Source organism: Maylandia zebra, linkage group LG15 (genome assembly GCF_041146795.1).
Source record: "Maylandia zebra isolate NMK-2024a linkage group LG15, Mzebra_GT3a, whole genome shotgun sequence".
NCBI lineage: Eukaryota > Metazoa > Chordata > Actinopteri > Cichliformes > Cichlidae > Maylandia > Maylandia zebra.
This window is the reverse complement of record NC_135181.1, coordinates 18037582-18051062: the sequence shown is the minus strand read 5'-3', so window position 1 is coordinate 18051062 and position 13481 is coordinate 18037582. Positions and strand designations below refer to the sequence as shown.

The following is a 13481-nucleotide window of genomic DNA, read 5'->3' as shown; positions in this document are numbered from 1 at the left end:
TTTTATTTCAGGACAAACACTATCATTTGAAATGTGGGACAAAACTTTCTAAATATCTTGATTTTTTTTTACTGAACAAAGGCAACAGCTACCAGAGCACCATATATTTCAGACCCATAGTGACCTCCGAAGTCTAACCAAAGTACAGCAGTTGCAGAGGAAGATGCATTTTGATGCCTTATTTGTAGAGCTTTCTTTAGCACATTTAAGCTTGCAGTTCAGCTGTTTTGCAAAAGTCAGTTTTTACCCTATGTCCTTTGCAATGCTTGAGAAATATGTTTAAGAATTAGAAATACTGACCATTTCAAAGACTTATTGAATCATTTGAGGTCATGGAAATTTTAAATTAAGCTTAATGAAGATGGATTATTCTCAGTGGTGTCTACTCACCTGCAATCTAATTTCACATTTTAATTTGTATTATTGATCATAGCACGTGTCACATGTTTCAGCCAATTTAACAGACACCCTGTTTTATTCTTTACTGTGATCCATTTTCAAACAAAGAAAATTGGGTGAAAATGTGGCACAAAATACTCGCACAGCCATTATAATGCAAAGCATGTTTATTTTACAGTTACTGCTGTCTAATAAAAAGGCCTGGAAAGAGAGTATGTGCTTATAATCATTTCAGTATAAACAAAATGAAGCGATACTGATATTTACATGTGGGAGGTTCAGCAAAAACTTCCAACAGGTGATGGGTAATGTCCACCATCTAGAGGCAACTCTGGGAACTGCACCACACCAATAATAGGGTTTTATGCTTTAAACTACAGTGACCATAATCGTGCAGTCAGTAATGCTGGGTTGTTGTTGTTTTGTTTTTTTTAAAGAGTTGGGATTTCAATGTTTGCAAATCCTTTTGCCTCCCAACATAGCTTTCATTTGAGCCAATTCATCTTTTTATTTTTTTGCCCATATTGGGACATTAAAGTCTGCAGAAACAGAACAGATTTGTACAGTGAGAACTGTTTGTGTGTACAGCAAAAAGCAAAACAGCACATCTTTCAAACACCAGAAGAAACAGACTAAGACTCTGTACATTATACTTATTCTTTGATTTGTAAAAGAATTTAAGTTTTTAGTTTTTCCCCTCTATACTGTACAACAGAGTTTAATTACAAACAACTAGAATCAAAATGTGATCCTGGACTCATTCCTGGTCTCAACATAATAACACTTCATGAATCTCTCTGACAGTCTTTGTCAGCAGGTTCTTGGCGGGAGTGAACGAAGCCACAATGTCTTCAATCTGTTGAATCCTAGCAATACACAAAAATGTAAAAATTTAATGTTATACTTGAAGATAATATATTATTCCTTTGACACGGTTACCTTCAATAGTAATATGCTCCGTAAAACAACGTAATTTCTGTCAGTATTCATTAAATAAACAATAGGTTTTTTAAATCTAAATTTCTTGATTTATATTAAAATTTTACTTACGTTGTGCTTCCAATTAAGTTTTTAAAGCTCTCTACTTGCAGGACACAGAAGTGGTTGATGAGAGAGATGCCAAAGACTACCTCAAATTTGGAAAATTTCTTCAGAGTGCTGAAGACAATGCGCACTCTGGAAGAATAATTGAATGTTATACACCTCAGTATTGCAAAATGCAAAACTGCATGCAGATGTGAATGATTTTTTTGGATCAAAAAGTGGAATATTTGTTATTTCTGTGAAGCACTGTAGTTCTTACTTTGTGTCCATGCAGCTGATGTCGAGTATATCCAGCCGTAGCCCTCCCCACAGTTTCAGGAGACGCAGTTCCTCTCCCAGAAGACGACAGCGACTCACCACCAGGCTGACATCATGGAGCAGCTGGGAACAACAGCAGGCAAAATACGTTACCACAGACTGTATAAACAATAAACATACATCTTCTGGGTCTCATCACTTAAGCTAAAACAGAGTAATTTAAACTGGCATTTGTTTTAATGGCCACCAGGGGCGATCACTGCAGATGCAACAAAAGTATGCGAGAAACAGCCCACAGGCCTGATCTAATTAAACACAGGCACTTTTCTCTAGTGCTTTATCACACGCATTCACATTGGGAGCAACTCGGGGTTAAGTATCTGACCTATTTTACATGAGCCTGTTTCTGTCCTTTGTATGCATCTGGTGTTTATTTACACTTACCTTTGGTACTTGTCTTCTTGTTGGGTATTTCTTTACCCAGCAACTTTCACCTTCAATGTACTCGGAGACCAATTTGTGAACAAGGCGTGCATGGCACTGCGACTTCTCATCTGGTAGGAAACATAATTGCTTTCAGTACATATTCTTCATAGTAAGTGCAATTAAAGGTAGCCAAAGGCCATTAATTTAGCATGGCAGGTAGGATGAAAAGAATAACCATCTAATAACCATCCATCACAGAATGCTTCTTGTACTTATTTTCTTACCATCGAGTTCCAGTTTAAAAGTGATGTGTGTTATTTTCTGCTCAGTGTCGGCATCATTACCTTCAAAAGCAGAAAAACAAAGTTATTAGAGTGTGCCTTAAAAAAAAAAAAACCCAAACCAACAGAATTAAGCAAAATCTAAATTTTAATATTGTTCAAGGTTTGCGCAAACACTACTGACTGAGGTGCAACCATGAGTACAAGATATTCACAACTGTTAGAAACTGCTTTAAACTGTATGAGAAAACATGAAAAAAAGAAATACCATTGGCCTTTTCAAACACCAGCTGCAGATGCATGGTCTCATGGAGGAAAGTGAAGACTCTGCAGTTGTCCCTCATTTCTCTGAGCTTCCATTCATTCATCCTGATGTAAACAATGTACAAAACCAGTTTTGCGTTATCATATTTGTTTACAGGACTGGTCTAAAGCTGTAAAAAATGTTTCTGGTACTGACATATTCAGAAGGCCCATATGAATCTCCAGGTTCCTCGTTTCAGCTCGAAGCCTTTTGACTTTACTTGAATTCTGCTTCTTCTGCATCTCTAGTTCAGATATTTGTCTTTAGCAGGAACAAAGAAAACAAAGAAGAAATAAACGAGACCGCTCAAAACTGGTAATTCTCAACATTCACTGCATAATTCAACGAAGAAAAAAAAAAAAAAAAAAAAGGATAGTTAATTTTAACCGACCTCTCATTATCAGCCGTCGTCTCAGTGACTCTCTTCATTTCTGTTAAACAAAATGAACCAGTAAAAGCACTTAGGACTTATTCAATTAAACTGACGTAAAATAAAAAACAAATAGATGAAACTGTATTAAGTTACCTTCCTGCAGCGACTTCAGACTTGGTTTGTCTTCAAACCCTTTTTCTTCAACTGCAGCAAATTCTAAATGAAGGAGAATATGTTAGGCTAGAGCAACACATCCAACCTACTTGTGCCCCCAGAGAAGGGTTTGCTAACAGGTCATCATCTTCCATCAAAACTACTGACAACTTTGGAAATGTGCCAGCAACAAAAGCAATCACATAGAGATTTGCGGTGCAGCACCATCTTTGCGATCGATTTCATCTAGCAACAGCCAAACGATAGAGAAATACATATGTTAGTGACTGAAACATTAGTTAATATCTACAAAACGAGCAAACTCTGTGGTATATCACAAACAGGAAAGTCATGTTTTCAAAGTAGCTATACCTGTTTCTAATTCACAAATACAGTCATCCAGAGTTTTTATCATCTCATCTGCTTCCTGAATTCTTCCTCTTAACTTCTGCTGCTCCTCCTGGAAACAAAACCAAAACAAAAAACAAACCCCAAAACAAAACAATGTCAATTTCATTTTGCATTCAAAGAAGTCCCCAATTTTGCATTTTAGTGTTTTTTTCTAAATGTGTGGAAGTTCTTACCAGATTCGCCTGCAAAAGATTTGAGTACAGAACCTCCTTCAGTTCATGTGACTGAACTTTGCTTGTTTTTCTGAAGAAGTTATTTCTCTCCTTTAGTTTAGCACCGAAAGATTTCAGCTGTTGATTCAAACAAACGCCGCATTGGGTGAATTGTGGGAACAGATGCCAAATTCATGTCACACACAAGCGCACAGCAAAGGCCAATAGCTAAATAAAGTTAAATAAAATGCATTGCAATTAAAAAAATATACACTGTAAATTACTTAATGTTCATCCTGCCCAAATAAATGTAAACATATCACATAAAAAAAAAAACTTTGACTAATACCTCTTTATCTGAAGCATATCTCATGTCCTCCCACAACGATCTATTGACAGTATTAAGAGGTTTGTTTAGATCCTGCATTCGCACCTTCAGCCTAGAAAGAACAAAACAGACATGTTTTTAAACTTCAATTGTAACGTATGAGATTAAACATAAAAAGAATTGTACAATTTCTAATGAGTTATAATTGTGTTTGTAAGCTACACCCAGTTTTTCCTTGTGATTTTGTCAGTTTACAGCGATACAGCGCAATTCATCTAAACCAGTGGTCCCCAACCCCCGGGCCACGGACCGGTACCAGTCCGTGAGTCGTTTAGTACCGGGCTGTGAGTGTTGAGACTCAGGTGTGAATTTTATGGTTTTCAGGGTTTTTAACGTTAATTTTTAAATTGTTTTTATGGTTACACTCAGTTTCTCTGGGTCTTACCCCGTGTGTTATGAATAAATTTTCTTTTTTTGGTACCGGTACTGGTTTTATTTTGTTGTATTTATCCAGGACACCTTAAAGGCCGGTCCGTGAAAATATTGTCAAACATGGTGCAAAAAAGGTTGGGGACCGCTGATCTAAACCACAAGTTTAGATGAATAAATGTATTTAACTACTTAATGTTTTCAGCATATTTCTGTAGGTTTAATCATGTGTACAGTATATGTTATAAAACTTGAAGTGCACATACCCTTCAACCTTTTCGTTGAGGTTAAAGACATCCGTCTCATAAACCATCTGTTTAGGACGACTGATATGTTGGTCTTTCAGTAAATCCATTGGTGAGGCCTCTGTGTCTGACAAAAACTGAAAAAACAACAAAAAGAAGTCACTATAACATAATATTTTTTTTGTGTATATATAATGGGGAAGTAATTTTTAACACAGAAGATTGACCTACTCTGCCAGGAAGGACACTCTCCCGAGGATTATGGATGACAAAGTCAATGCCGAAGAGTTTAAAGAACTCCAAGACCGTTATGGTGCCATCTTTGAGTTTCTGTAATCAAGGCATCGAATGCAGTCAAATATGAGGCAAGTGCACATTTTCAGATTTCAAATAAATCAATTTTTAAAAATAAAACTTCTTACCATCTGCACATCAACAGCACTGTCTTCAAGCTGAGATTCAAACAAGCTGTGTTTAAAAGCTAAAAAACAAAACCAAAAGAAAACAAAGATATTTAATAATAATAGTGTAAAAGGAAACATTATTTCAATCAGGAATACAAGATCTTAATGATGCCCATCAACGTCAAAGATAAGAACTTACTTGACTCAGATGCAGTTTCACATTTGATGCTGGCTGTGTGATTGCTGGAGGAATCTATTGTCTGTGTAGTCGTACGAGCTGTAGTAATATTACTGTCACACTCTATGACCTCTGACTGCAATGCACAAGAAGAAACAAAACACATGGGATAAAAGAAACCATATTAAAGGTAAATTACGTAAAACAGAGAAAGCTGACCTACCACTTCAACAGTCACACAGGATGTTTTCATTCTCTTTTGATCCTCCACATTAGTTTTATCTTCTGGCAGAAGTCTCTTTTGTCCATGAACAGGGCTAATGACATCTTCTTCAAACACAGTGTTCTCTAAAGGCTCGACCATGTTGAACTCTTGACTTTTCTGAGGACTCCTAGTGTCCAGTGCTTCTGACATATCTTCATAACTACCCAGCTCTTCATCATAAATATCACTAACATCATCATCAAAGTTGTTCAGCTCCTTGGCAACGTTGACGGTGATCGCCTTTGTATGGTCTCCTGAAGATTTCACTCTCTTTGACTCATCAGGTTTGCATTTTTGGGGCAGTTTCGGCTTAAAGCCTCCCAGTGAGATTCTTGACATAAGCTGTTTGGTCTTTGAGCTGAAAGGAGTTGTAGTAATAGCATCACTGGGATGCTCTGCTTCTATAAAACACTGAGCTCGTGCATTGTCTTCAGTGTTTACCAATTCCATTTCAGCTTCTGGTTCTGCCATAGTGACAGGTAACGTTTTATCTTTTGAGTTTTTCCCCAGGTCTTGTTCCAAATGATGCAAAGGTGCAGTGCAGTTATCAGTTACGACTGCACTGGGAGCTGCACTTATCATGTGACTCAAACGCCTTACTTTTGACTGAATATCAGCTAAACTGATTCGTCTAGACTTTCGTGAGCACAATGCATCCACATCCTTTCCAGGAACCTTGGGTGAACTTTCCATATCCTGTGATATCAGACAAGCTGTAGTTCTTGGTTCAGGTTCTTCTGTGTTCTCCCTTTCATTTGAGTTAAGAGAATCTGGCACATTCATAATTTCCTGGTCATCAGGATTGGATAACCCCAAATCACCACTCCTCTGTGATGCAATCCCAGTTTGCCGCAAATGGTCTGAATTGGGATCTTGTGTGGAGGACAGGCGCTGAAGGGGGTCATCTGTGCACGTCTGACCCAAAATGCATCCTGTTTGAGCTTCAGTCATATCCATGCTCAAATTGATTTCTGTACAGTCCATCATGGTTGTACTTACTGGCTTCTTTATGAAAGATGAAACCAAACCTGGAGCTTCACTTTCAGTATTCATAGCAGGTTTCTGTGTTTTAAGCTGTATCAGTATGTCCCTTGGGTATGTAGCTTTTTGAGGGGATGGTATATCATTGTCCTGTGATTTAATATCAGTCCATGGGTCACTTGTGTTTGACAAGTTTTTAAATTCTTGATATAAATTATGTGCTGATGAAGATATGTTTCCACGCAGACCACAGGCTTCACTATTTGATTTCTCTACTTTAAAAGAAAAACCCTGGATTTCCTGGATGGGCAGAACCTTTTGCAATGGTAGAACCAGGTATGGTGCAGAAACACTTGGAATACTTTCAGTGAGGCACTCTGTCATATCCATTGCTCCATCATTTGCATTGAACCTCCCCGTTTTTTCTTCGGAGGTAGGTGGAAAATCCACATTTTGATGTAACTTCTTGTCAAAATCAGTGGCAATCTTTACAGTGTGACTTCGTGTCATATCCATCGCTGCATCATCTGTACTGAACCTCACAGTTTTTTCTACATTGAGAGGTAAACTGTGATCTGACAGCAACTTTACATCGGTGGCAATGTTCACCGTGTGACTTTGTGTCACATCCATGGCAGCATCATCTGTACCGAACCTCACAGTTTTTTCTCCAAGAGGAGGTAAAAGGTCTGAATTGTGATCTGACTGCAGGTTAAGGTTGGTGGCAATGTTCACCGTGTGACTTCGTGTCACATCCATGGCAGCATCATCTGTACCGAACCTCACAGTTTTTTCTCCAAGAGGAGGTAAAAGGTCTGAATTGTGATCTGACTGCAGGTTTAGGTTGGTGGCAATGTTCACCGTGTGACTTCGTGTCACATCCATGGCAGCATCATCTGTACCGAACCTCACAGTTTTTTCTCCAAGAGGAGGTAAAAGGTCTGAATTGTGATCTGACTGCAGGTTTAGGTTGGTGGCAATGTTCACCGTGTGACTTCGTGTCACCTCCATGGCAGCATCATCTGTACCAAACCTCACAGTTTTTTCTCCAAGAGGAGGTAAAAGGTCTGAATTGTGATCTGACTGCAGGTTTAGGTTGGTGGCAATGTTCACCGTGTGACTTCGTGTCACCTCCATGGCAGCATCATGTATACTGAACCTCACAGTTTTTTCTCCATTAGCAGGTAAGAGGCCTGTGTCTTGGTGAGACTGCAGTTCTAAATCACTGACAATGTTCATTGTGAGACTTTGTGTAACTTCCATAAGGGCATCATTAACAGGAACCACTGTCTTCTCTTTGCAGTCATTGTCCACATCAAGCTTAACCTGAGAAAGACAGTATAGCAGAGCACATGTGTTCATGAAGATATGTTTCCACACAGACCAGAGGCCTCACTATTTGATTGACTTTTTATGACATCTCAGGTTTGTAGTAAAATTAAAATGTCTTACTGAAACCATATAAACTTGATAAAAATAAAACAAATGCCTTTAATGTAAAGCAAATATTGACCAAAATGACCTTGTCTCTTTAAATTTATTTGATCCTTTGTTAAAACAAAGGCATTATTTGGTGCAGATACCTGAATAAAACTAACCACAAAAAGATCAAGACATGTTTATGCTCACCTGCTGTCTTTGCACCTTTGTGTTTCCAGAAGTCTTCAGGAAGTTTTCTTTACCTTAAGGTGGACATGGTAAAACTGAGTGAGAAACAGCTACCTGACCATAACTTCAATATATAATAATTATTAAAACTTAACTGAGGCACTCTGTACATTTTCTATGTAAAAAAAACAAAACAAACAAAAAAGCCCAATAACTTTGCCGTTTTCATACCTTTACAGCTTGATAATCCAGTTGCTTTACTGTTCTGCCAGTCAGCTTTTCTGACATTACCACTTTGGGCGTGTATGCTTTGCGTGGGAAAATGATCCTGAAGACGGGCATCTGTAGCTGTGCCTGCATCCCCTTCCAAAATGTAGCCAGTTTGAGCTTCAGTCATGTCCATGCTTATGTCTGCTTTGGGACATACTGCATTTCCATTAGAATTCATTTTAGTAATCATAGGATTAATGCTGGAGGAAGCTGTAAGGTTTTTTGACCCTGGATCCAAACTATGTGCTGACAAAGATGTGTTCCTAGGCAGATCACATATTTGACGGTCTTGTTTCTTCTCAGAATTTACTGAATTGGATGCTGAATTACTGGCAGTGTTGGTAGTGAGGCCATAATTCTTATCCATAATACCGTCATCTGGAGTGAATCTTAAAGTTTTCTCTTTAGCAGGTAAAAAGTCAAAATTTTGGTCAGACTGTACTTGCAACTGGTGGATATTTACAGTGTGACTTCGTGTCACATCCATACAGGCATCATCTGCAGAAAATCTCACTGTTTTCTCGCTGTAGTTGTTCTCAATGTCAGGTTTGTTCTGTGGATGGGAAAGGAAATACTTTGAGTATACAGCAAAATATCAACCTTGATTTGGCAATATGTTCTATCTTCCAGACCAGCTAGAACAAGTATTGCGTTGAAAAATAAAAGAGGAAAATATTTAATCTCACCTGATTTTTTAGTGCCTTTGAAGATGAAGCTTCAATGCCTAAATGTGGAAATGGGTAATAAATAAATAGATTAGCTAAAGAAACCAGAACACTGCAAAACTAGTGAAATCATTAATTAACTGGTTGAAAATAAATAAATAAATAAATAAATAAATAAAGGAGAATCTGTTTTGGAAAATAAATTTCAGGAAATTAAATACAAAAGCATTCACATGACCTGAAACGAAGATTTAAAGTTTCTGTCATTTCCTTTTTTTATTCTTAAGCTCTGGTAGAGTAACTTTGTATGGATTACAGTTCAGTTTTGCTTTTCCCCCCTCTCTTACAATAGGTCTTGGTTCAGCAATTAAATTCATCTACTGTCTGAAATTGTGTTTAAGCTCCTCCTCACTTTAGATTACCCTTTTCCCCCCTCTCAGAAACAACAGGGTTCGAACAGCACCTTACCTTTATGGTTAGATGATTTGAGTGCTTCACTTATCCGCTGTCCTGAAGTACCATCTGCTTTCTTGAGACAGTGGGTGTACATGTCTTGTGGTGGAAAAAGAAACTGAAAAGGATCGTCCTGCACACCTTCCAAAACGTGGCCAGTTTGAGCTTCTGTCATATCCATGCTTAGTTCAGGACAGATGATAACGGCTTTAAAAGGCTCTCTAACATTTTGAGTGGTATTTAGTGGCAAGTTTTCTTTATCAATATCTGCTGATTTTTCCTCTGGAACCAAGGGACCACAGGCGATGTTTACTGTGTGACACCCAGTCATGTCCATAAACTCGTCATCTGCAGCAAACACTACTGTCTTCTCTCTGCATTCGTTTTTCGCATCAGAGCTCACCTGAAGAACAGAACACAAACAATTACTACATGCCAACCAAAACTTTACTTTGAAATAACAATTATTAGCATTCAAAGACAACATTTTAAATCTATACTATGTTACGAGCAACTAAAGACAAAACCTCCCATGCATGACTTGCTTATACGTTCTATTTCATCTAAAAGCAAAGTTTAAAAAAAAGAAATGCCAAACTTACCTTATGTCTTTGATGAGGAGCAGGTACGAGAGGATTTATCAAGGACACTTTATCTGATAATTAAAAGTGAAATGAAATTAAGGCCATTTGAAATTCCATTCAATTAGCATTAAAACTGATGAAGCATAAAATTCATACAATGCATACAGGGATAATTTCCTTGCTCTAGTATTAGACTTTCATAAAGTTGTGAGCCTAGACGACAAGATATTTATGAAAAATGGTCTACATTAAAGGAACCGTGGCAGAACACAAATTTGTCGTCTCTGCTTGGCATCCCATATTTTCTTCTTATCACTTATAAGCTGATGTATAAATGCTGAAGAGTTGTCCTTTAATTTGAGTGACAGACATAAATGTGATACCTTTTGGGTTGGTTAATCCTGATGCTTTACTGCTCTGCTGCCGTTTCATCTGTGAGTGGGTGTACATGTCTTGAGTAGGAAAAAGACACTGGAAAGGATTATCGTCATCATCACAGACTCCCAGGATGCGACCTGTCTGGGCTTCAGTCATATCCATGCTCACATCATCTTCTGGACAGAGTGCACTCCTGTAGGAGGATTCTCCAGTTTTCCTGGTGTTATGTGGTGTCTTCTCCATCACAGCAGAAACGGACACTGGAACTTGATTTTCTTTATCCAAATTAGGCCTTTGTGTTTTAATCTGGACCAGGGAGCCTTTTGTTTCTTCAGAGGATGCTTCAGCAGGAAGAGTCATCGTTATGTTTACAGCATTAGTGCTCTGGCCACTTGGTTTAGACAGACTTGCAAGGAAGTTTTCAAATCCAGGATCCAAACATGACAATGATGTGCTTACATCGACATTTCTGCCTGTGGATAGTGGTGGGACTGTGGCTTTATCATTTATCAAGCAATTTTCTCCAAGAACTGGGAAAATGTCATACTTGTGAAGGGGTATATCTTCAGGTATGTCTGCAGCAATATTTATAGTGTGGCTTTGGGTCATGTCCATGGCTGCATCTTCTGTGGAAAACATCATTGTTTTTTCCCCAAAGTCATCTCCAGTGGCCTAATAAAGGTAAACAACCTTTGGTCAGTTAATGGGAACAACAAATGTTAAGTTAAAATACTTCTGCTATTATTAAGCATTATAATAATGTAATAAATGCAAATATCGACTTCAAATTTACCTTATCCTTTTGTTGGGAAACATGTAGAGGAGCATTCAAAAGAGTTTCCATACCTACATTTGGAGACCTGAATTTAGTAACAGCAATCTCTATAACTATCTAACAGATAATGTGGACAGTACATTGAAAACAATGATCCTACCAATTATTTCACTCCCATCTTCAGTGACTCCCTCTTGTACCCTTGTACAAAAAAATCCAAAGCATTTATGTGAGAGATTTATTTGACTCTTTGTGATAAGACTTGAAATTCACATGACAGGCTGGACCTTAATATCTCATTTCACCTTACCTATTTTGTGTGGTTGTTGCTCCTGCTGTAGAATAACATACAATATAATTATAAAAATTACAAAAAGTTTTAAAAATTACATTCTTATACATAATACTACATTACATACTTGCTGTTATTATTTCTTGCAAAGGGCTTCGGACAGGGGAGGCATTTTTGACATCCCTATAAAGAGAGAAGCGCTGATTAGGTCAACTTGTGGTTAGGTACTTTTTGTAAAAGGAGCATTTCTTCGTGTCTCACTTAGAAAACAGAAGGACGTCATTAGCAGGGGCAAAACTGACTCGTCTTGAATTCCTCTTTTCCACTGGTTTGACACGTTCCACCTAAGAGGAAAAAGGCTAAATTATATCACCACTTTTTAATTTTTAAACCTTAAGGGTGTCTACTGCCACAGGCAGTTGGAAATCTTATATCAGACTCTCTGTTTACCACATTTTCTTGCTGATCTTGGTCAGGGAACCTGGCTGATTTCCGTGGTGCTTTTAAAATCTGGAAATTACAAGGTGCAAACAGTTTAGTTCATTTGTACAGAAATAAATAAAATCACACCTCTGATTAAGATACTTACCGAGGAAAGGCGGCGCCTTGAAAATCCACTGCCTTCACTGTAACACAAAGCATGAACAATAAAACTATTACATAAATATCACAATACATTTGTTAACATAAGGTGTAAAGTAGGAATGCCTCGATATCAATGTCCTTTTTATTTAATACAGTAATTTCGCACTCACTTATTTTTTGGAGGATCCAGAGGCTCCATCGTCAACTGTACGAATATAAAATAATGCTTTATATAGAAATCATTGTTTCTGCAGTGTCTTCCTGAAACCCAAAATGTTGCTTAAGAAGCATTTTTAATTTGTCCTGGGTATTTGGGATTAGCAGACATGATAAGTGTAAAAATGAAGCATTATCTTTGGACACAAAAACAATTGTTTCTAAAGTAGTGGCAATGGTTTTATTTGACAATAATTACAATAAATTCACCACTGTTTAACAAAGTTTAAAAGACTTTATTAAGCAGAATGAAATGCTGGGGTAAGACCTTATGAGCTGTACATGAACAAATGCCAACAAACAGTTATTGCTGCTAAGGTGGTTCTGGAAGCTCCTGAATCTCGGTGTGTAGTTGCACAGAGTCCTGTGCAAACTTTCTTTTTCACATGACCGTAAGTTACAACCTTGATTTTAAAAAAATTTGAAAACTTAAAGTTACTACGCCACACCTGTCAGGTGTGCAAAAGTAACGCCACTGTTCTCCAGCAGCCATGAAATGGGAAACCACCACTACACTGTCATTCAATTTACCAAGACCTTATGAACAAATGCAGCTCGATAAATACTGCTAACGTAACTTATTTGAAATAATAAACAAAGCTAGGCAGCGTTCTGCATTTCCCCTTGTAAAAATCATATTTTAAATAGACAAACCGATAACCACTAACTCTGACGTTACTATTAGCTTCCCATTCACGTAATCAAACAAGAAAACAACCGAACACCAAAGAAGCATTACGGCGCTTACCTTGCTATTGTTGATTGTGATGTTGCGGCGTTCTAAGACAAATACGTTTTTTATTATTACTTCTTAACTAACTTGAAACCATTTTCAAGTCGTTTATCTTCAACCACATTGCATACGATACGTAACAATTTTGAAGCTAATGTGAACAAGTCTCGATGCTAACGTCTTGAGTTTTGAATTTAGCCGCCTTCACGCGTGCGCACTGAGGTCCGTCTGTAGCTTAATTTTTATTTAGATAACTGGAGTGTAGTTAACAACAGCCTGTCAATTAAAATG

General features: G+C 37.7%; 1 protein-coding gene across 1 annotated transcript; it reads right to left on the bottom strand.

Annotated features, from left to right (window-relative positions):
* Nucleotides 1-548: 548 nt before the first annotated feature.
* Nucleotides 549-13415, bottom strand: knl1 (kinetochore scaffold 1). The gene is made up of 32 exons (XM_076874043.1): nucleotides 13206-13415; nucleotides 12412-12446; nucleotides 12246-12282; nucleotides 12107-12166; nucleotides 11918-12000; nucleotides 11784-11839; nucleotides 11675-11699; nucleotides 11525-11565; nucleotides 11383-11435; nucleotides 10595-11261; nucleotides 10230-10282; nucleotides 9643-10030; nucleotides 9196-9233; nucleotides 8471-9062; nucleotides 8261-8313; nucleotides 5609-7957; nucleotides 5407-5521; nucleotides 5226-5284; nucleotides 5035-5133; nucleotides 4825-4940; nucleotides 4151-4241; nucleotides 3823-3939; nucleotides 3611-3698; nucleotides 3239-3301; nucleotides 3104-3143; nucleotides 2869-2973; nucleotides 2677-2777; nucleotides 2412-2471; nucleotides 2146-2255; nucleotides 1703-1824; nucleotides 1450-1575; nucleotides 549-1265 (listed from the first exon to the last, which is right to left on the bottom strand). Exons 2-32 carry the CDS (start codon nucleotides 12438-12440, stop codon nucleotides 1169-1171), a joined length of 6033 nt encoding a protein of 2010 aa, XP_076730158.1. The 5' UTR covers nucleotides 12441-12446; nucleotides 13206-13415; the 3' UTR covers nucleotides 549-1168.
* Nucleotides 13416-13481: the final 66 nt, after the last annotated feature.

Excerpts from the sequence above, each read along its gene's own strand:
- knl1 (XM_076874043.1), bottom strand. The coding sequence starts at position 12,440 with ATGGAGCCTCTGGATCCTCCAAAAAATAA. Across the intron at positions 9,234-9,642 it reads CAAATCATCTAACCATAAAG|GCATTGAAGCTTCATCTTCA; the intron begins GTAAGGTGCTGT and ends TTCCACATTTAG. Across the intron at positions 2,778-2,868 it reads CATATGGGCCTTCTGAATAT|GATGAATGAATGGAAGCTCA; the intron begins GTCAGTACCAGA and ends TGTTTACATCAG.